At 44.6% G+C, this 23,572-nt stretch overlaps 1 protein-coding gene across 1 annotated transcript in view; it reads left to right on the top strand.

The window, feature by feature from the left end:
• Positions 1–23,572, top strand: part of AKR1D1 (aldo-keto reductase family 1 member D1) — a 180,174-nt gene that overhangs the window by 144,601 nt on the left and 12,001 nt on the right. The window contains exons 2-4 of the mRNA XM_009288409.1: positions 10,405–10,442; positions 15,962–16,129; positions 20,600–20,716. Coding sequence (XP_009286684.1) covers positions 10,405–10,442; positions 15,962–16,129; positions 20,600–20,716 — 323 coding nt within the window. The remainder of the gene's footprint in view (positions 1–10,404; positions 10,443–15,961; positions 16,130–20,599; positions 20,717–23,572) is intronic.

The following is a 23,572-nucleotide window of genomic DNA, read 5'->3' as shown; positions in this document are numbered from 1 at the left end:
GCGGGTACCCCGGGCCGGCCCCGCTGCCCCCCTGCGCCGAGCGCGGGTAAGATGAGGGATTTCGGACCGTCTTGCAGCTGGCCCCGACACTTTCCAAGGAATGTTCCTGAAACAAAGACCCAAATTCCTGCATCCTGATTCCTGCGGCTCCCAGAGCTGACTGCCAGCGGCCAAACCACTCTCAAATATTCTGCATCCTTCGGTTTTGCGTGTCCCGGGCAGGCATCCCACCTAACTGTCGCTGGTTCGGCTGCACCGAGGCTGTGGAAGCACACCTGATGCTTCTTCCCTCTGCGCACCTGGGAGCACAAAGGCAACTCGCTAGCTGCTGCCTTCCGCTCTCCTAAACGGCCTGATCTTTCAGCAGTTCTTTTTTTGTTTGTTTGAAGAGTAGGAAAAGAGATACCGTGGCCAGAACCCTTCTTGTGTAATAGTATCAGAGTTGAGATGCAATATTGTGTGTATGACTCCACGTACCACAAGGTATTTAAAAATACCTTTTTAAAGAAAACTCTTGATTAAAGCCATTTAACAACCAGTAATTGTACTACGGTATATTAGTAACAGCGTCGAAGAGGATCTTCAATAGACACTGCTGCAGACAGTGCATGAGCGATGCAGAAAGGGTGTAAGAAATCCCCAGGGCTGCAGATCTCCCTGGTTAACAATGCTGGTTTACATGGGAAGAATTAGTGGGAATCTGCAATTTGAGAGGCTGGGCACCGTCCCCCACATCACCAGAGTTTCTGGAGATATTTTCAGCTAGTGTGTTCTTTGAATAAGGTTAGTGAAACGAAATTAAGCTCTCTAACAGGAGTTTTAATGCAGCAAAACAGAACGTTGCATAATTCAGTGACAAAATAGCTCTGAGCAAACTTGAAGCGTCTCTTTCCAGGCTTGTATATCATGCCCCCAACCCTCGAGTTGGAATTTTACAGCAGTTTTGAGAAAAACGAGGATGCCAGCAGAAGGGGTGCTCCCCGCCTTGCTGCACTTCCCGCCTGCAGCCCGGATGAGCCATGGCCCGATGCTGTGGCATTAGCTAGGCTCAGGCAGGGGGCTCAGAGCAGCAAGTAACCTGCCGGAGCTGAGAGGGGAGGCAGATGGGATTCCCCTTTCGCAGGCAATGCTAAAACCCTGCTAACAGTTCATTCTGCAGAAGTTCAAATGTCCCAAAATCGGCATGGCAACGGCCTCCCCCAGCCCTGCAAAATCTTGCTGCCTCCTTTGCCCTCCCGCCGGTCGAGGTGGACGGTGAGCCTTTACATGGAGCTCATCCAGCAAAAATGAATCATTTTTAGGTAGGGTTGGTTTTCAGCTGCATCAGCCCTGGGTAGTAGTTTTTTGCTTTTCACATGTACCTCCTTTGTTTTCTGCTGACAGAAGGGGGGGGGAAGACAGGACGATGCAGGCAGGGCATTGCTATAGCAACTCCAATTTAGAGCAATTGACGCTGCTGTGTAACTGCACCCTCAGTGGGGATGGGTGCATGTACCCATTCTCCCCCCCCCCGCGTTTGTAGGAGTTTGATTTTCTGAGCTGTCTTTTCTCTTTCTACGTGATAAACATGTTAGAAAGTTATGGGTGGGAGGAGGAGCTGAGAAGAGGTAGAGAAAGAAGCACTGATACGGCACTTGCAAAAGTCTCATTTTTGCAGAAGACCAGGTGAAACACTGTATGTTTATCTGGAGGAGCTGGGCTGAAGCTTTACACTAGCATTAGGACTGTGTATTTGAGTCAGGGAACTTGTCACAGAGGGCAGCTGGGGAAACAGGGTAGCAGGGTGCTACGGGATTTGTTGCAGAATTGTTTGCAGCTACTGGCCAGTGATGGGGCAGGATGTTTAAATAGGTCACAGCTTAAAGCTTGCCCATCTCAAAAAGGCTGCTTTGCTGATAAGAGGACGGGGGGCCACTTAGCTGGGACAAGCTGCTCTGCCGAGTCCTGACTTGTGCCTGGTGCAACTTCCACCGGGATGCCTGGCGAGGTTTCTGTCCTGTTCCTCCCGCCTAGAGAGCTGAAAGGCTTTGTGGCAACTCGGGACCGTTTCAAGGTTTATCTTAACAAGCAAGGCTATAAACTAGCACTGACATGTTTCCCTTAAAATGCTTAGCTGTAGCCTTTTGTGGCTGAATTGCTTAAGAAGCAGCATCCGAGCCACCCATTCTCCAGCGGTAGGGGCAGGCAGCTGGCGGTAGCAAGGGTGCCAGCCATCCCCAGCATACTATTTCTGCGCATGAGTCGGATCTCTGTGACTTCTAGTCATTGTGTGCTTTGATATAAAATACAGAGCCATTCGTCAGATTATTCATCTTGCTTTTGGGGGCAAGTTTTTTTTTTTTTTTCCCCCCAAAGGTTATTCAGCCTGGCACCCCCATGTCAGAGCAGCTTGTCCAAAACAAATCTGTTTTCTCAATTTCACGCTATAGCCCAGTAGCTCGTAATGAGCCCGGAGTGTTCTTCCTGAAGTGCAGGAATGCGCTCGCTAGTTAAGCAAACCAGGGAGGTCTAGTTAGCCACGGAGCAGGGAAATCTGCGTCTCCGATGGTCGGTTACAAGAAAACGGAGGCAGGACGCCAGCTTTCATGTTTCAGGCTTTGTCTGGATAAACTGCACAGCAGTGCCTTCAGAATTGAAATGTATCAGCATCTTGCCTTGCTCGTCTTAAATAACTTAATTGTTCTCCCAAAGATGACTTTGGGAGATAAGTCATGCTTCTCCAGTTGTGAAACACTGAAGAAAAAATAAATCTGTTGACTGAAATTTGGTCCTGCGTACAAGTTTACTGACTCAACAAGGCACATCACTCAATTGGAGCAGAGCTGGACCACTGTGGAAAAGGTTTATTTCATAATCAGATTAATTTTTTCGAATGCTCTTTCCCCCCTAGGTGTAAGAGAGCTTTTCTTGTGACTGGATACAGGTCAGGATGACAAGAATTCAGCTAATTCTTTGAGACTCAAAACACTGGTAGTGCAATGTTAGGGGTTTCTTCCTTGCACAGCAGGAAAGTGCAATGAATCCATTTGCTATCAGCTCATCTGCTAGCAGAAAGAAAGGACTCTTCACTGGATCATGGAATTAGTGATAAATTTGGGCTGTTTATCAAAAAAAGCACTTAGAAATAATTTTTGCTGCTTTAATTGGTGTTTCCTATCCTTATTTTTAAGGGACAGTAACAAATGTATAATTAAAAAGCGTAGTTTGTTTTTTGGTGCAGATTTCAGTGTGTTGAAGTTGGTTTTGCGTTCTCCTTCACACAGGGAAGGAAATGTGTAAGTTGTATCGGAGTCTTGCCTATGTATACTAGGCTGTTTGTCCTAAGAAGGATGGACTCAAGCGAAACACTGAGTATCTCAGCCACTGACTCCTTCCCCTATTCTCTCTTCCCTTCCCCAAATACCCCCTCTCCTCATGGGTCTGGGAGGGAACCACAGCGGGAGCAGTGAATCTGAACTATCAAGGCCCTCCAGACGGCTTTAAAATTTGAGGCCAATTCTGCCTCTGTCTGGCTCTGCGGATCCTTCTGGCAAAGCCCCGCACGTGCAGGAGCGGCTCTGCCAAGGCTCCAGCGGACGCGCTGTGTCCAGCTTTCCCTCCCCGAGGGCCCCCAAGCCGTTGACCCAATTCTCCGGGGTATTAAATGGATGAGGGGGAGGAGGGAGAGGACAGCCCCACAGGGAAGGGTGGAGCAGCCTGCTTGATGAGCCCATGGCATGGCCCCGTGCCACAGCAGAGCCGGATCAGTCTCCTGGGCTCCCGCCACCTCCCTGCACCGATGCTCAGTTACCAGCACAGCCTGCTGAGTGGTACTGATACCCACCTGGAAGCAGGTGGGGTGCGGGGACGAGCAGGGTCAGAGGGGAAAGGTGCTAAAAACACTGCTAAATCCTGGAAATCCTATGCCTCGTTAAAACTGCACTTATGCCCGCTTCACTTTATAACTCATCCCTGTCAACACAGCTAAGATCATCAGCCCAGTGCCTCCACATAAATACTCGCTGTCTCCCTGGAAGGTCAAGGGGCCTTGGCCGCAGCTCCTCTCCTGCCTTCCTGTTTTGACTGAGGGAGGAGAGGGCTTGGAGGGAAGGTTGTAGCAACCACACTGTACACAGGCGCTGCTTCTGAAACATAAGATTGGGCAAAGCTCTCAAGAATAGCACTGGGTGAGGGTTTTTGGCAAGTTGCGACTTTGCTAAAAATGAGGTTCTGAGGTAGCCAAATCCATTCATAAATTGGAAGCAGTTTTGTGGAATATTTTCAGGCAAAACAAATGGCAAAGCATTTCATTTTGGGCACTGGCAGTACAAGCTGAGGAATCAAAGGATTATTAAAGCAGTTAGAGGTAGCAGTTGCCTTTCCCTGAATAGCCTGCTGGTGAGGGAATCCACACGGGTGGTGGGAAACCAGATTCAGTCCTCCTCTCTACCTCCCGGGATTAAATTCATATCACACAGCCCAGGGAAATAACGTGATCGTGGGGCTATGTGATAGCTAGAGAGAGGCAAGAAGAAACATGTACAGGCTGGAGCGGGAGGAGCATCCTCCCCACGGGAAAGCACGCTGCCCACCAGCCCCACAGCTTTGGATGCTGAAGAACTCAGTATGGCATCCAGCCAGGAGGGAGAGAGACCCGTTTCCCCAAATCCTTAACTACCACAAAGTAACCCTTGTGAGAGCCCAGACAGTCTGGGTTTTGTTTAAGAAGAAATTGCTGGTTTGAATCAGGGAGAGGAAGAGTTCATCCAGGGCTCCCGTATCCAATCTGAGTGACCAAGTAAAAAAAATCTGTTTCAGATAAGTAAAAACACTGTTTTGGCACTCTGAATTACTTTTTACACCCAAGCTAGAAGCTGAACAGAGTAACTTTTCGTTGTACGGGCCTAACAGCCTCTAGTGCTCTCATAGGACCTTTTATGCCAAAGAGTTCCTTGCACAAGGATGTGTGCACACAAACTATTTCAATCACTCTTAACGCTGCAGGCTGCCTGCCTTTGGAGCTGCCATAGGCTACCTTTAAGTTAAAAGAGGTAATAAGTGACTCGTCCCCATGATGCGATCTGGATCGCTGAGCTGCAATAAGGGGGGGATTACACACGATTTAATTCCCTCTGTTTTCCTCCTGGCCATCCTCCTGTTTCCTTCTGAAACGTGGTTGGCCGGAGACAGCAATTACTTTAGGTGACTTATAGGGAAAGTCACCTGGCCTGACCCAAAGCTATGAAATGGGTCGTGTATTGAAAGTCCCAGGCAGGATTGACACCTGAGATCTCTGGAGACAGGGTTGAAGCTTAAAGGCTTCCACTTCTTGATCTCTTTCCTACAAATTTCTCCTTCTCTGACTCAGACAACTGTCTTCCTCCTTCCTCCTGAGGTAAACCTCCCACTCAGCTTCTAGATTTTTTCTTGAAAGAGATAAGAGAGGCAGTGGCAAGAGCAGGAACTGCCCTAACATGCAGGTGTCCTTACAACCTTAGCTTACTTCCCACCACACGCTATTAAAATAAATACATAAAGAAAATACCACAGTCCTTTTAATGTGAACAATTACACATGAGTATGTGTCTGAACTCAGCACGTACTGAGTCTGAGGTTAGCTCTGTAATGAAGTGATCTTACTTATGAACCTACATAAAATCACCACAGATGTAAGCCAGGGAGATATTTGGCCTTTTTCTTCCCTAAAAAGGCTATTGGGAACCTGATTTGAACAGAGGTGTGGAGAGTCAGCTGGGATGTTTGGCTACAGAGCCTCATATTTATGCCCTGAACTTAAGAAGTGAAGAATGTTCCCAAAACGAAATTGTTTTTTTAAAGTTGGTGGGCCATATCCCCTGACCAGCATTTCCAAAGGACATTGTGCCCCTTTACAGTCCCTTTCGGTAACCACCACTGGCTTTCTCAAGCCATTTGCTTTTTAAGCAGCAGTATTACCTCATGCAGTACTAATTCTTCTTGTCTTCAGGGAGCGCTTTGGAGCAGCGGTGCCACGGCTGGCCGACACATAGCAACACGCGGCCTTTCAGGGTTGGGATTTCTGAGATGTTTCAGAGGGTGGCCTTATGTTCCCTTGGTCTCTGAGGATATCCTAAAACCATATTCCCAAACCCAGATCTGTACACCTGGGGCAAGGGCAGAAGGGAGGGAGACACGTTACTGCAGCCCAGGAGGAGAACTGTGCCTGATCTGCTATGCGTCCTGGAGGGCTCTTTGCCTATTAGTAAACTCTTAGCCTAGCCTTCACGCTGAACAATATTTATCCCAAAACCATATATCTGTAGCAGATCACTCACTGACAAAGTCGTGACTCAGTTTCACACTTGGAGGACTAAACCATATTCAGACGATTCGGCTTGCACAGACCGCAGATGGGGACACCTTTCCTTCAGTGGCTGGTATCCTCGTGTTAAGTGAAGCTCTCATTGCTTAATCTCTCAGATTTTACTCCTTATTCCTCAACTAAGTCACAGTTACTGACAAGACCCAGTTGCCAAGATGGATAAAGGCAGGATTTCTTGGTATTTGGTCCCCAGATGCCTCGAGGAGGCGCAGTACCAGGCGTCAGCTTTTAGCAGGCAGCAAAACAACATGGCTCTCAGGCAGGAGCACGGCTGCTCGCTGGAAACACAATCAAAAGCACCGTGAGTAACAAGATACAGGAGAAGGAGTCTGTGTGAGGATTCAAGAAACTGCAGCGGCTCTGGGCTGTATTATTGTCTTAATCCATCCCTGCTGTTTGCTACAGAGATGGCAAATACACCAGAGGATGAGTGATGAACAGATGAACACTTAAGATACTGCTTTTACAGATCGGACTTCTCATAGCAAATGGGTGGCAGTACAGAGTAGAAGAATGTACTAAACCTAAAGGGTCTTGGACAAATTCTGCTTTCATCAATGACTTTTGCTAAAAACTTAATGTTGCATGACGCATTTTGAAGTTCCCTTTCATATATGCTTTAATGGCATATTTACCACCTACAAAAAGCAGGGTTCGTTTATCTTACCTTCGCCTTTTCTCCTCTGCCATACAACCTTTCTGTTTTGCTACTGGAACAGTCTTCCTACATTTCTGTGCCTTCACAACACTTTGTCTTCTTGGTGTTCAGCCATGACCTCTCCTCCCATGCCTGCAATCACCTCTTGATGCCTCAATTCCTGCTAGCTCCCTGTAATCTCATGTTATACAATGGAACATTTTTGGCTTGCATAAATGCAAGATTGCGTCTTTATCTCATTAAGAAAGGAAAATTAAGTCATCTAATTAGAAAAAACAGGTAATCAGAAAAGGTAGCTGCTTTTTTCTGAATTGTGGCAGGCTCAAAAACTCCTAGCTTTTGTGTAAGAACTGTTCTTTAACCATTAAAGTCGTATTTTAAAGTTGGATTTGACAAAATGACTCATCACTCTCTGTCAAGCTGGAGGAAAGATTCTTGCATGCAGCTTTCTTGGGGACACAAGCTTTGTTCTTATGACTTTGATTTGCACAAAATCCATGGCTCTAAGACACTGTTGAATTTGCAGAAATGCTTGTTTACCTCCATGTATCTTCTCTGCTGAAATCTCTGTGGTTCTTCATTTCTATGAATCCTGAAGCTTAATAGAAAACAAATTGATAGTATGACTAATCTCTACTTAGAAGAGCCATGCCAACGGCTTCCGTGGCGTTTCCAGCTATGAACACAATTAACGTCTGATCATGTGTGGCAGATTAAAAGCTGCATTTACTGAAATCGTCAACATGTAAAATTCCTGATGAGGATGGGCCCAGCCCTGTAAATTAGGGTGAATGAAAGACTAACTTTCTAGCTACAAAGTTCATCAACCTATGGAGGACTTCTGAGCCAAATGGGCACAAAATTGCTAGTCCTGGAAAATGGTGGATTTTTTGGTTTGCTCTGAGGAGTAGATTATGCTCAGAATACACCCACCCCCCAAAAAAAAATCTGAGCATGCCTTAAACTATAAGCCTTCAAAAAAACTCTTCTTAAAAAGATAGTACCTCTAACCTACGCTGACATCTCAACTGCTATGTGAAGACATTTTCAGACTACTCCAAGACGAAGAGACGTATCCACTCGCAGAGCAGAGGACTTCTACAAATGAAACCGTTGACAGCCAGATAATCGCCTGGCCCCAGCGCAGCGATGCCTGCCTAATCCAAGCAGAGGGGCTGGCTCTTACAGCCAACCTGGCACCACTTCACTTGGCTCCCAGACATGGTACTGACACATGTGGACTTGGACACCGCAAGAGCGCTCCAGAGGAAAATGTTCCCAGAGCAAGGTGACATTTCAGAGATGACAACTTTGTCTGGGAGTTGGTACGGCTTTCGGATGGTGGATATCAGATGCCAGCATCACCCACCGAGCTACATGTCTGGCTATGACATAGTGTAGAATTGCGTTTAATCAGCCCAGATCCAAAACTAATAGAAGGTTAATCCAGATAAGCTTTTAGGACAGTAGTACTACCCAAAACCAGTCATAGGGATTCTTGTTTGAAAAGTAACCAAACAGAAAGCAGACCTTTTCCATTCCATAGCTGCATACTGCAGTGACAAGCACTAGCTGTTTCAATATACCCCTCTTCCAAAAACCACAAAGCTAGCTGTTACCAATGCAATAATATCAAGGCCAAATATTGACACAAAAAAAATTAATTTTTTCTCTTTCCCTCTGGTTTTTTAAACATACTGGATTTTTAACCCTGCTCAAGAGCCTCAGGGAAAGCCCTCCTATGTAAATAAAAGTTATGAAGATTGTTTTACAGACAGGGAATCACTGGCATTGTTGCAGAGGGGAAAAACTGAAACCCTACAAGTGAGTAATCTGAATTAACACAACTGAAAGATATGCTTTTTGGCAAGAACATTTAGAACCCAATTTTCCAGACAAACCTCCATTTTCTAAAACCTCCCTGACTGACTCCATACGTTAAATATGGCTGTGCACTCCCATGTGTCCCTGATTCCCTGTAGTTCTCTGAAGAACAGCGTAAGCATGTTCTTACAGCTCATGCGGGAAGCTAACATCTGTGTTGTGTCTTCGGTTGACCTAGGAGGTCACATTTGTCAAAACTTGAAAACACTGTGCAGAAAATGCCTCTCTAGGCTTCATCAAAGCCAACTTTTGTTGGTTCAGCTAACTAGGTGGTGGAATTCCCCAAGTTTTACATCTGCCTTTGCAAACACTTCTTCGAACTGGCACCAGAAACCTCTCCCTTTTAACTCTAGGGAAAGAAGTAGAAGCACTACTGGCAACTTTTTCTTTCTCCTCTGTTATTGCACAAGCTGGTGCTTTATCTTCCCCTTGTACCTCACGCATCCCTGGGATCGCATTTCTTGTCTGAAGGGTATTTTGATAGCATCCACCCTTCCAGTTAGATCCATGCTTTCCAGGGCTGGCCGGCTGGCTATTGTGTCCTCCAGCTGTTCAGGAAACTGTCCCAATCCACCCTGCTGGCACTGCAAGCATGGGACCTGGGTGTGCACATCATTTGCTTGTTTTGCCTTAATCCTCTAGCTGCCGACAGAGAGGCATGGCAACCCTTTAGCTTAGTCTTGCATTAAGTGAATTTGCATTAAGTGAAAAGTTGCGGCGATCCTAAAACTGAGGATTCTGCAATCAAATGGTAAAAATAACTCCAGCAGCCTCTGCCAGCTACAATAATAAGGCTTTCCTGAACACAGCTTTGGCTAAATCCTAGAATAACAATGTCACAGGAATTCTAGAAATGCTAAATCTGCAGTTATGCAATCTAATTTCTGTTGTACGGGCAATCAAACCTCATGCTTCAGGCCACTGACAGGACATCAGGCTAGAGGAGAAAGGCACCCCTTGCCCACGCTCATTCACAGCGTGACACGAGGCAGCAAGCATCACCATTCCCCCCCATCTTCTCTGGGCGCATTTGCTATCCTCCACTTTCTAAGGCAACGCACTGCGTGACGTAGAGCAAAGCTCTGGGCTGGCATAGCAACTTGTGGCTCTCAGCTGTGCTCCCTGCCTCCGTTCTCAGCTCTACCTGCTCTTGCAGAGATCACTTTGCTGGGTTTTGCTTCCTGGATGGTGGCTGCCAATGCTTCCGGGGGATGAAAGCCAGTTTTTCCTGCGTACAAGAGAGAGGGATGTGCTGGCAGTTGCATTTTCCAAGAAAGAGGTGTACAGTACAGCTTCTCCTTTACAAGATTAAACAATTCTAAGAATGTACTCTTGTGTGGCTCATATCCTCTGGCTTTGTAAACTCAACCTGTGCTTTCCTGTAATGCTTTCAGTACACATGTTTTCTATGCTCTGTTCCTAACATCTTAAGCCAGTCCTCTTTGCCAGTTTGTCCGGAAAACAGGCAAATGGAAATAAGCAACTGGGCTTCTAGAAACTTGCATAAGAATCTGCGTGTGAGTGCCGAGCTCTGGCGAAGGAGGCTCTGAGCCCAGGAATGTACCTAGTTTCTCCTTCCTGTATTTAGCTGACTAAGATTCCTAAACAGTGGCTCCACATCTTAAATTATAGGTTAGGACTGGAGCACTTAGCCCACAGTTTGGATCTCTTGTGTAATTCAGCTGCAGCTACATTCAGATTTTTCCAGGAGATGGCCCTGTCTCTCCCAACACCTCAAGCTCTTCCTCCCAGGATCATTATTCCCAGCTGAGGGACTGGATACCATTGCACTACCCAGGTGAGATGCTCAGGACTAAGGTAAACGGCTCCTTCCCTGAAGTGCGGCTTCCTGAGCTGTCACATGCTGCCAAGACTGGTGCAACTCTGTAAAGCTGCATATGTGAAACGAGGCAGAGCAGAATCCGGGAGCCTAAGTCAGATTGTTTTCCTTTACTGTATGCACTAATAAAGAATAAATGACAATAGCGATGTTAATACGTTTATAAAAGCGGTGCCTATGGTAGTTGTTCATGTGGTTTTGCAAGATTATGATCTGCCGCTAATGTGTCCCATTAGCTTTGTCTTTGGAGGTAACCAGAATCGCTCTTTATCAGCTGGAAAGCTGATGGAAATTGCTGACCAGAAAAGGATGCTATAGAAAAAGCAAAAGAATTGGAGGGCAGCTGAAATGCAACACTAAATAACAGTAATGAGTAGGACAACCACTAACACTGCTAAGTAAATACTGTTCTACTTCAGAGGGAACAGTAAAATTCATGGGTATGCCTGCACAAAAAATATTCTCCTGTGGCTTGGTCACAGTCAGTCATGAGGAAAACTGAAGCTGTATGTTTTCTATGGTAGGGAGAACAGTTTTTGACAAAATGGGTTGTGATGGAAGGTGTCTGGAATAAACATTAAAAAATAAAGAAGTTCATGGTCTCAGAGGAAAAAGAGAGCAGACCCTTTCAGACAGGCAGAACTGATGAAGCACGTTGCCTTTTCAGACTCATAAAATGTGGTAACTGGCCAGTTGGCTACTTCATCTGTGGAGAAGGGGCGAAATTGCCTCTTCCTTTCTTTCAGTGAAGGTGCAAATCTGAGCCTGCTCCCCCTGTGCTTCTGCCAGATTTGTTTGTCATGGAACCTGAAGGAAATGGATACTGGTTTAATCTGTCATGCGTGGTGGTAAATCAGCAGGTTTACAAGCTATTGATTGATAGAAGGAATAATTGCGTGTGTTGTTTCCTTAAACTCTGTGATCTTAAAAATAACCTACATGCTATTGAAGGAGTTATTAGTGATTGAGTGACTGATTCTAGTTAATCAAGCAGATTTTCTTTTATCATAACACATGTAATAAATTTAATACATTTTTTGGCACAAATTAGTGACGGATTGTAAGAGCACTGAAGATAAAAATCTGACTTACAATGTACAAGTGGTTTTAAAATTCCAGTTCTAAAACAAGAGTCCTTGATCAAAGTAGCGTAGTTGCAGGGCACACTGATTAGAAGCTGAAACATTAATTAGAGCTAAGGTTCAAGCATACCTCTTATCTACACTTAAATAAAAAGTAATAAAGAAGCAAAGGTTTGTCTTAAGGCCAAAGCGTCCTGAATTACTACTGACAAAGCACAAAGGTTTATAGCATGGAGACATTTCAGTACCTCATCTGGCATTTGTGCTGCTCTAAACCTGAGCCCTGCTTATTTGGGAATGGTGCAAGAATAAAGGCCTACCTGAAATAAGCAGACAGCATAGGCAACCATGTTTTGGATAATGTACGCTAGTGAGTATAATCCGCATTAAGAAGGAGGAAGTCTGGCTTTTCTGGTAGACTAAAGGTGGCTGCTCCGTGGCCGGGCAGGCTGGGAGGCACTGCTCCATCAGCCGCTGTGACTGAAGTGCTGACCCTTATACAACACCACGAGACGTAAGAGCAGTCATATCACAAACTTCTATCTGCACTTAAGTAAAAGTTGGTTTTCAGTTGGTAATCTCTGATCTGGTCACTACTAGTTAAAGACTTTATTGCCATGAAAGGCAGAAGAGATTAAAACGCCTCAGGTTTAACAGCAGGGTAGAGGAGAAAGACCCAGGTTTGTGCCTTCTCTGATGGAAAGATGGATGAGTAGTGGTGATCTGAGTCATCCAGCTTTAATATGGTCTGTCAGGAAACAATGGAATAAGATACGACACTTAAGGCAACACTTCTTAAAAAGTGGCAAAACCACAGCATGACTAGGCTGTGCAACTCATCAGCACAGTTTACCACAGCCCATTACTGCAGGATTTGGAAGGATTAGATATGTGAAATGCTAGAAATGATAGTTTCTCCATTAGAATGAAAATAAACATATGGTATAAAGTTTCCAGACTCGCAGATGTCCCAGGCCTTCAGCTGGGATGGTTCAATAGAAGCAGGATTTTCCAAAAACTCTCCCCTAGGTTGCCTTGCATTTTTATATGAAGCACCTTAGACCAGAATCTGTCAGAACTAACACACCACATCAGATGAAATGAACTAGTGCAATGAAAACATTTATATTTAATGTAAACCCATCTCCGGCCATTGGTAATCAAGGCCCGATCCAAAAAAAACCTCCTCAAGCCCCTAAAGAATAAGATTAATCCTTGAGATGGAGGAGTCTTTCACAAGATTATTTATACAGATGTGTGTAAGTCCCATGCAAAAGATTAAGAAATACATAGAAGTTCAGCTCTAACGTAAGTTAACTGATTCAGCCAAAGGCAATTGCAATAACTGCAAGCTTTCTCATTTTCCTCTATTCCACCCTCCTCCCAAGTCTGCAATTATGCCGTTCCCCTATATGTGAGACTCTACCCTTCTTCACCTGTTCCTTCTGCTTTTGTTACTGACCAAACTGGCCCTGGTGTTTGAGAAAAGGTGCAACTCAATAATCAACATTTCCTTGCTTGGTGGAGTTCAGTTTACAGCTTCGGGAAACGAATGGGAGCCATGTTCGTGCAATCTCTTAAGACTGCAAAGAGAAGAGAGAGGGAATTCTAGGGTCACACCCCGTTTTCAGGCTCTTCAACATAAGGGAAAAAGTTAAAACAAAACCTTTTTTTTTTAAATCTGTATTAAGGTAATGCATCACTGTACTCTAAATGTTCTGCTTTCATACACTTGAATGGTAGAAGTCAAACAGGCTGAAGCAATCTAAAAGTCACGCTGTTTGAAAAATCAGGTTCCATAGTGAAAACACTGAATGCACTTTTAAAAATATATTTCTCTTTTGGATAACTAGTCATCGCTTAGACTTGAGCTCACAAGACCTTTAAGTTGAGCCCCGTTGCTCTGTGCTAGTCAGCCTGAGCTTTGCACCCGTGGCTACAGCCTCGTGCAGCTCATTGCCGAGACAAAGGTCTGAGGTTACTGTCATCAGTAATTGCAGGCTTGTAGTACTCGTGTCAGAGCTTTTTGCCTGCTGCCTTCCTCAAATCCTTCCTTGCAGGTTCAGGGAGGGACAAAGCAGTCAACATGTTGGAGGTTGTCACTGCTCCATGCCTCGTGCTTCTGTAACGCTGCACGACATGCCCTGAGTGAAAACCAGCCATTGACTGCTCCTGAAGGTCTTTTAGCTGCTGTGGTCTTCATTACAGCCTACTAACAACTAGGAAACGGCCCTGGCAGGGGCCAAGCATGCCTTTGGAAGGCTCCCACAGCAAAAGCAACAAAGCATCCAAACAAGTGTTTCATTGTCTCTCTCAATTAAGCAGACAATATTGTGTCGTCACTGACGTAAATATTTTAACATGCCAAGTTGTGCCGTTTTGCCTCTCAGCCCTCACTCACGTCTGTAATAAATAAGGGCAAGCGTGGGCGGCTTTGTATTTTAAGTAACCTTTAGGCACTGTATCCTGGAGCAGAAAGTCCCGAGTGTGAACAGAAGTCAGTCCAGTTGTGTCTGACAGCGGCCAGCCCGGACGGGACACTGAAGAGCAGAGCGAGCAGGCAGGGATACAACCCCATTACCCCAGAATAATCTGCCACCAGCGTTCAGCTCTGGGAGTGAAAGACAGAGAGGTTGATCCCCATGTGTCTTCAGCAGTCCTTCATAGATCTTTCTTCCATGAGCGTGGAAGGACAGACCAGTGTCTTTAGTCACTGCAGCATCCTACGGCAGCTATGGGTTTCACACCTAGTTCAGCAGGTGTTGAAAGAGCAGCTGCTTATTTTATGGCAAACTCCCAGACAGCCAAGCCAGTGGCTGCTGTCAAAGGGCGGCTTGGAGGGAGAGGAGGGAGACTGATTGCTGTGGCGTAAAGTGGTCCTTCCTAACAGCACATATTGCCAGTCCTGCTTCTTGTCTTTCCTTGGCATCAGCAAAACCAACAAACTTGACATCCTCTCTTCATACCCTGTCTCACTTCCAGATGTCTCTCACATCTGTTTTTTTCATAGGAGAAGTAGCGTGGTCTTGGCCTTTCACTTGGAGGTAGCAAAATTCACCTCTTGGCATTTGCTGCTGGCAGACAGCAGCGCAGCAGAGCAGGTTGACTCACCCTATTTCAGTTTTCCTTTAAGTGAATCAGACATCCCTGTCGCAGCAGAGCAATGCATATGAAAAGGGTGGAAGAATAGTGTTGCCACATGTCGCTGAGAGCCCTTGACGACTTAGAGCTGCCCTCTCGTTATACAAAGTGTGGCAACAATGAGATGTTTTCAGTACAATTTCAGTGATCACTCAAATGATATCAGTGACCAGTCTTATGCCTTTTTGCTTGGTTTGACCTGTGTGTATTTTGCTTGCCACATTGGCTAATGGAAAATATGACTGTTCTGAAAAAACAAGCTTACTCTGAATTTCAGCAAAAATGAGTAAACATAAGTGCAGCACACAGTACAAAAATGCCACTTGGACTTATTAAGAGGTTTCTTGGTATCATCTTAAATGGAAGCAGTAAGATGTATATAAACGTACACTAAAGCAGCTACTAGTTCTTAGCCACATGGTAAAGCAACTGTTCAGAACTAGGAGTACCAGTAGACAGTCCTGAGCTGTCACCTTCAGATTGTGATACCACCAATGGAAAGCTGATTTGAGGAGAAAGAAGTCAAGTCCAAATTCCTGCTCTGCTGAAAGCTCTACCAGGGCCATAAGGTATTCAAACAGCCTCTGATCAGGCAGGTGGTTGACCAGCTCTGCTCAACCAAAAAGCCCTCTTCCACTTGAGTAAGGGATTTTATCAAACAGCTGTTGTAGGAAAGCCCCTGCTCTCTAGATAGGAAATTCTGAAATGATTTTCATATCAAATACATTCAGTTCTACTTTCTGAGGACTCTAGTACTCTCTCTTTCCCAGACACTTAGAGAATTTTTTGCTTTGCTCCTTTTTCCAGTCTAATTCCACATTTGCGACAGTTTTGAAGAAAAGTGCACAGCATATTTTTACTCAGAAGTTGAAACACAGGTGTTTGGGGAGGTAAGGGATGGTTAGACTGGATGAACTCCAGCATGAACCTTGTGCATATCTCAGGGGCTCTATACCATTGCAAAAGGGGTGAGCAGAAGGCTGGAACTCTGTTTATTCTTTTTCTTCTCCCATTAGACTCCCAAAGGTTCCTGTTTGGAGTCGGTGAAAATTGCCATCGATGCTGGTTACCGCCATATCGACGGTGCCTTCGTCTACTACAATGAGCATGAAGTGGGACAAGCCATCCGGGAGAAGATTGCTGAAGGAAGGATCAAGCGAGAAGACATTTTTTACTGTGGCAAGGTGAGAAGCTGCACTCAGATTATTTACACTAAATCCAGGATTTCTGTGAATGGGCTTTCTTAAGAATGCTGGTGGTCAACATCTGGCATGCTTCCAGACCCAACATCCTTTATTTTTGTTCCCTAGCATTACCATAATGCCTCAGAGCTTTATGAGCACTAGATTTGCTGTAAAGCACAGGAATCGCTGCTGTTCTCAGTTTAAAGCTCAGTTAGCAGTGGGAACCATGCAACATCCTTTCTGCCTGGTATTGTTAAGTACCCGCAAGTTTAGACCATTGCTACACTCAGCGGTGCTGCCTAAGCTGTTACTGTCCCACATGTTGTGCTGGCACGCACATTTGTGTAGTCACACACTGAGCCTGATCTGGCCAATGATCCTGCAAATGAGTTATTTTTTGTTAGAGCAATTCCCTGTACAGGTTTGCCTTGAGGTTGCACAATGAAAGGGGTGGGAGCAAGCACGTGCATGCAAGTGTCCGTGTATGGGAGAACAGCAAATGCTTACATTGGTACTACTGCCAGAAAATTACTCATCAAACTACACCCTTAGTTACTGTATCACCTGTCATTAAAAAGTTCTAGGATGATAAATCAACTTACTTGGAGAGAAGATGTCATCACACTTCTGCTCTAGAGCAATGAGGCCAGAGAAATGCATAAGCTAGTTAATACTTTAAAGTCTTAGTCGTAAGAGTTGATTCTCTCCCAGAAGAATGAAATCCCTCGTCCGATCAAGTGTCTGACAAAAGCTGGTACAACTACGATGACTAGATCACAGGTATAAGAGAGAGAGCTCATTGCACATTGCAGAATAAAGATCAGACGGCCCCAGAAAATTCATGGTGCCTGTCCAGTTTCTAATGGAGTTTATGGCCTCAAGTTCCCCTTCCTGCAGTACTTCTTTGGACATATCAGCCTAATATTTTCCCTTTCTCCTTTCCCAAATAAGACGTAATCCACAAAAGTTACTCAACAGACTTGGAAATAAATACCACGGTTCCTAGAGTGAAAGATCCCATGGGATAAAAGGCCCGTTTTACTGTGAGCAATTTAGTTAAGCTCTATGATCTGGGAAACTAAGCTTCAGATTGGGTAGTTTGCAGACCAAGTGGATTTTCAGCAGCTATAGACCAATTTCCCAGTACAGCAATTTCCAATCTGTAAAGTATGCAACTCTTTTCCAAGTTCCTTGCTCAGTTCTACTGGTAACAACCTTGCCATCCTGAGAAAAGCTTCACGTCCTCAAATTTTCCACCTTTATCAGGGTAGTCTCTCAGTCTCCCATATGCCAAATATGTTGATTTGGATCAGTCAAAATATTTTGTTTCAACTGTTTTATAGTTTCATTACTGCAAATTACCAGCAATATTTCAAATCAAAACCACAAAGTTGTGCCAAAAGGTTAGAACCAGATGTCCTAACAATTTTGAGTCTTTAACTTTCCCAACTGCTTCCCCTGCAGTTTATTTTCCCATATAAACCTTTAGGTTCTGTGAAAGTGCACCTCTTGGAAAAATTTTATCAGGATTCCAAACTTATTTATTAAGCCTTTCTATATTCAGTTGTCTGATCTAATCACTAGATGATTTTCCTAGTTGATGATCACTACCCAAACATTGAGCCACCTGTGAAACTGCGTTTGATTTCTTGATTGTAAGTTCAGTTGTTCCCTGAACTGCAGATCCTGCAAGCCACAGGGCTGCAACTCGTAGTACCATGATAGTCAATGCCTGTGGTTCCAGCCTGTCTTGTGACCGTGAGATGGGACACATATGGATTTATCTTTCTATTGTGTCCTGTTTGTGCTTGACAAAACTTCAGGTGCTCAGGGTGATGGTTCATTAGAGCATCTCTGTAGTCTTTAAAGAGTTCAAAGGCAGAAGTGGAAAATAATCTGCAACCAAGTCAATCCACCACAATCCAGGATTTTCACAGCAGCTCTGAACTTCCCAGGAGGAGTGGGACTGGGTGTCCCTTGTCTTATGAGTTTATGTATCTTCAGCTTTATGTACCTTACGAACTTACGTATCTTATGAACTACAGACAAATATCAAGCCACCGGTAGATACATCAGCCATTGATTGGTAACTGACTGATATATTGGTAACTGACTGATACGAACTGTTGCATCTTCTGAGAAACATGGTAGATACAGTAGACCATTCTTGAAAGTAGCCTGCACAAGAAAAGTTGGTTTTGTTTTCAGCCTTACTGACATCAGAAATACTGGAAATTCCCAAGACCCTTCAGACTCAAGCCCCTCATGCAGATCTTTCCTTAAACAAAGATGATGCAAATTGAAGGCTGGTCCATCAGGAGGGACTAACAAGAACAGCCCCGCTGAGTGGCAGTGTTACTGGAATAGTGACCTGGTGTAATTGGGCTGCATCTGCCAGTTGAAATCATCAGCACTTGCACTTGGCTCTTGCTGCTGGCTGGCTGATCAGGCAGAGCAGCTCAGCATCCAGAAATTTTAGAGGTTTTATATCAACTGCCAACATCTCACTTGGCTTATACAGCAAGACCTTTTTGGTCTCTTCTTTCATCCCAGGATATTTCTTTCATTAAACTAGAAGTAACATTTCCAGGAAATGTGGTGTCCTGAAATGCCAAAGCCAGCTGGCAGCTTTGACTGCTCAAATGTCTACATGGGTTCTGCTTAGGTAGATAATACAATAACTTGTACAAATCATGAAAACAGTTATGAAACTCTTAAGTTTCCATGGCATCTACGTATTAGCATAGTACAAATGTTTGCTATTTCTAAAGGCTGTTTCTTTAGAACTTCTGCAGTTTTTTAAAGGGAAGTGTATTCACTGGCAAGTACTGAGCTCAATAGCACTGGGCTAGAAAGGGCACTTGGAAAAACTGCTTCTAAACTATCGACATACCTCAGGTTACTAAATTTCTTAAACACAGTAACGAAACAAGCTCAACATGAAGGTTATACAGAATCATTTCCTTACCTATATTTAAGTCCAAAACAACATCTCATTTTACATGTAAAATGAAAATCTAAGATTTGCAAATGCTTAAAAAACATTCAGACCAAAGGCTTTCAGGAAATCCAGCAGAACAGCTTAAAAGTCTGAGAGCAGGACCTTGGTCCCTTTACTGTACTACACCTCAGCCTGTGTAACCACCGTCTTAGTGATCATAAACTCTTCAGGCCTTGCAACATACAGCAGGGCAGGGTCAGGTGTGTTGCTCTCACTACAACAGAACTTCAAGATAACTTGTCCTTGCCTCTGCTGGCAGAACTGAGCAGCTAGTTATTCTCTCGGAAAATAATAATCTGGTTTAAAAACCCCATACATCTAAAATACTTTAAAACTTACCCAGGCTATGTCCTTTGACACCTATAATCACTATCTTCTCCTGAAAATCACAATTCAAGTGTTTGACATCTCAAGAACGGATTAATTCTATACCTTGGCATGCTATGACTGCCAGCTTTGGTGGCAGAACTGGCTAGACAATGACCATACCAACAAACAGCAGGTTTTTGCAGCCAATAAAGGTGTCAAAAACCTCAACATGACTCCACATGTCAGTTTTGTGCATTGAAAAAAGAAGAGAAAGTAGCCCAACTTATTGTGTGCAAGCAAATGGTACTTCAAACCTTCTATTGTGTGTTAATTTTGGGTTTTGTCGATTTTAACAGCAGCAATCAGTTTACAAAGAGCTCTTGGTTACTAATTACCATGCTATGGTTTTATTCTTGCAAGAGATTTGCATCAGGAGAGTTCAGTTAGAGATAGTACTGAAAGCTAATCAACTAAGCACACTCCATAGCAACCTCAGGGCATAACCCTGCAAGGAAGCGGTTGTGATTAAAGAGGTTGAAAAGGCTGTGCTTTAACTAGTCACACCTGCATTACAGTAACTAAACAATAATACATCTTTCAGTGAGGACTGGGGAGTAAATTAAAACTTCCCTAGATCAGGCAGTCACTAAAGCTCCATGACCACAGGAGAAAACCAAAAGATTCTCTTTGTGCTGGGTGCTTGGCTGTTCAATAGCTAACTCACATGATCCAAGCTTCTGCCTTCAAGCATAAAACTGACCACAGATTTCTTGTGGGAACAAAGTTTTCCAGTGAAAGCATATGCTTGGAAAGCTCAGAAAACAAAAGGAGTCTGCCTAAGTTCATTGAGCAAGAGTTTGCAATATACGCGACTCAGAAGAACCTGTGCTGTAATAAACAAATATGTAATGGCTTTACTGGGTCGGCACTGGAACAGTCCTAGCCAAGGATTCCTGTCTTGACCTCTACATCTGCCTCTGGCAGAGGACAGGATAAGGCCCCTCACCTTTGTCTTGCAGTGATGTAGACCACAATGTCTTTGCACTGTGCGTAACAGGCTCTGTCAGAAGGACGAATGTGTCTGTGTGGGTGGGGGGTCAGCTGGAGGATGTTCACTGTTCCTCCTGGCACCCAAAAAGAGCCTGTGCTTGCCTCCCCAGCTGTGGAATACCTGCCACCCCCCAGAGCTGGTGCGTCCCACACTGGAGAAAACCCTGAAGATCCTGCAGCTGGACTACGTTGACCTCTACATTATTGAACTGCCAATGGCTTTCAAGGTAAAAAGAAAAATTGCCTGAAAAAAGTGATTGGCTTGAACCAAGGTCTCCATCTAGCATCTTCCTTGCAGCTTCCAGTCCATGTTGAAAATAGCACTTTGGCCAGGTAATGTTTGATATATACTGCATGCATACATTTCTGTGCACTACCCACACAAAGAGAGGCTTATAGGTGATGTGAGAACAGTTACTGACAGCTGTTGCATGGGGTCTCTCCACTGGAAGGACAGGTCTCCTAACTGGGGTTGAACACTTCCCATGCTGAAGAATTACTGTAGCTGAAGCAGCACGTGTCTTAATCCTCTCTGAGCCATGAGGAGGGAGTCACTGGGGGAAGGTGACTACAAAGCAGCAAAGGGCTAGGGGCAAAGTTTGGAGGGGGAGAAGGAAAGGGGAAAAAGCCACCGAGTTGATTTCCTTACTCTGTCCCAAAAACCGAATAGCCTCAGTAGTATTAAAGCCACTGGGCAAATTGTGGTTATGATCTTAATCTCCTTAACTCCAGTGCTCCTCTTGGACAACTTCAGTGGATCACAGTTGGTCCCAAACATGGGTTTTCCATCTCTCACTCTCAAAAGTTAAAGCCTGATATTCCTTCATACTGCTGGCTCCGGGCAACTTATAACCGAAACCTTTGAATGCAAGGAGCTCCCATCAGAGTTGCATGCCTCCCTTGCAACGAGCTCTTGCAAGTCCCCAAACTTTCTGGTTTCACAGCCATTTGTACCTTGCTTTACAATTTTCCTCTGCAAGTACATGATATAAAGGCAAATTAAATAATACTGAAATTAGAAGAATGAGATTCAAAACATATTTAAGTGGTTTTGAACCAATTAAATCCTTTTTCTTAGAGAGAATAAGGTCAGGCAATTAGCTGGCTAATTGTTTCTGTGGGATGTTTAAGTTCTAAACTGGCCTCTTTTTGCAAGGAAGGTAGTTCTCTGATTATTAAAATTATATTTTATTACGGACTCCAAACTGCCAGAAGCATCAGATACAAAGCAATTTACCAATGAAGCAATCACCTTAAACCTGCAGTTCCTTTTTCCCCAAGGAAGCCATATCCCATTAAGAACTGTATAGGAGTAACTGGAGTCAGATATTAAAACTTTATTTATACGGTCCCATGTATGGAATCCTTTTGGGTACATTTTTAAAAATTTCCCACCACTTGCAATTTCCTGTTTCCCTTTGCTTGTGTTTGTATTCTCTAGTAGTTCATTCTCCCACATAGTGAAGGTCATTGTCTCACAATATAAAAATATAGACAGTTGGCTTTAAAGTAATATACATCTGACTCCCTGAGGCCTGTATCAACAATCTGAATTGTTAAAGGAGTAGCAGTCCTAGAGATTCATTCATGTCCCCCGTGAGAGGAGAGAAAATGAGAAGTCGCTTTCTGCCTGAAAAATATACATTTTTCTGTGCCAAATACAAAAAGAAAAAACCCCACCCTTTTGCAGTGGTGACAGGTTTCCTTTCTTTGCTCCCTCTCTCACAAATACACCCATCCCGCATGCGATGCTTGCCTTTGGTGAGGAGCGTGTAGGTTTAATGCTAGCGAACTCCTACTCTGCCCTAGTCTGCAAATGTTGGTGCTTTCCTGTCTCCCCAAAAGCCTTCTAGCTTGAAGGTTTCAAGTCTTTGCTTGAAACCAGTGCAGTGCTTGAGACAAAACTTACAGTCCCAGTCTGACACCAGTAAGAAACATGCCCCTGCAGAGCCCAGCAGTGCAAGCTGGTATAGGGACTTTTAGGCAGAGTAAGAGGAATTTCTTTTTGGAGAGCACCGCTCAGAGGAGGAAAGCCCCACCATGCCAGCACTTTTGGGTGGATCAAGAATGGCTGACATTTGGGGTGACATTATTCACTGACCTACCAACTTAGCCCGCACTTCCCTGTATTTTTCCTTCACGCAGATTCCCCATTCAGGACTTTTGTCCTTCCTCCTTTTAGCCCAGCAGTGGTGCTCAGCCCTTCTACCCTAGCAAGGCAGATAACCAGCAGGAGCAGATCTCCTCCAGGCTACCATGTGCCCTCTGCCTGCAGAGCTCATACCCACTGGCAGGTTTTCTAGGGGGCTCTGCTCAGATGACTGATCCATCAGTAAGCAGGTACTTGTGCACTAAATGATCTCCAAATCCCTCCCAACTGAATTGTTCTGTGATCTAGCAGGAAAGCAGTTATTTTAGACTTACATTGAACAAGTCTCATCCAAGTATCTTCTTGTCATTTTAAGAGAATAAATCAAAACAGGCCAATGGCCTCACTATTTGACTTCCTATTGCCTTCACAAGTTGTTAAAATTGCTCTCTTGAGAAAGTCCGCTTGTCAAAGACCATTTACGGAATGAAACAGGAGACCTGGTTACACGGGATACGGAGAAGGCAGAGGTACTCAATGACTTTTTTGCTTCGGTCTTCACCAGCAAGTGCTCGAGCCTCACTGCCCAAGCCGCAGAAGGCAAAGGTGGAGACTGGGAGAATGAAGAGCTGCCCACTGTGGGAGAACATCAGGTTCGAGACCATCTAAGGCACCTGAAGGTGCACAAGTCCATGGGACCCGATGAGATCCATCTGCGGGTCCTGAAGGAACTGGCGGATGAAGTTGCTAAGCCGCTATCCATCATATTTGAGAAGTCGTGGCAGTCCGGTGAAGTTCCCACTGACTGGAAAAGGGGAAACATCACCCCCATTTTTAAAAAGGGAAAAAAGGAAGACCCGGGGAACTACAGGCCAGTCAGTCTCCCGTCTGTGCCTGGGAAGATCATGGAACAGATCCTCCTGGAAGCTATGCTAAGGCACATGGAGGACAGGGAGGTGATTTGAGACAGCCAGCATGGCTTCACCAAGGGCAA

The sequence above is a fragment of the Aptenodytes forsteri genome, unplaced genomic scaffold, assembly GCF_000699145.1.
Source record: "Aptenodytes forsteri isolate BGI_AS27 unplaced genomic scaffold, ASM69914v1 Scaffold56, whole genome shotgun sequence".
In the NCBI taxonomy this organism is placed as follows: Eukaryota; Metazoa; Chordata; class Aves; order Sphenisciformes; family Spheniscidae; genus Aptenodytes; species Aptenodytes forsteri.
This window is presented reverse-complemented; position numbering and strand designations above follow the sequence as displayed.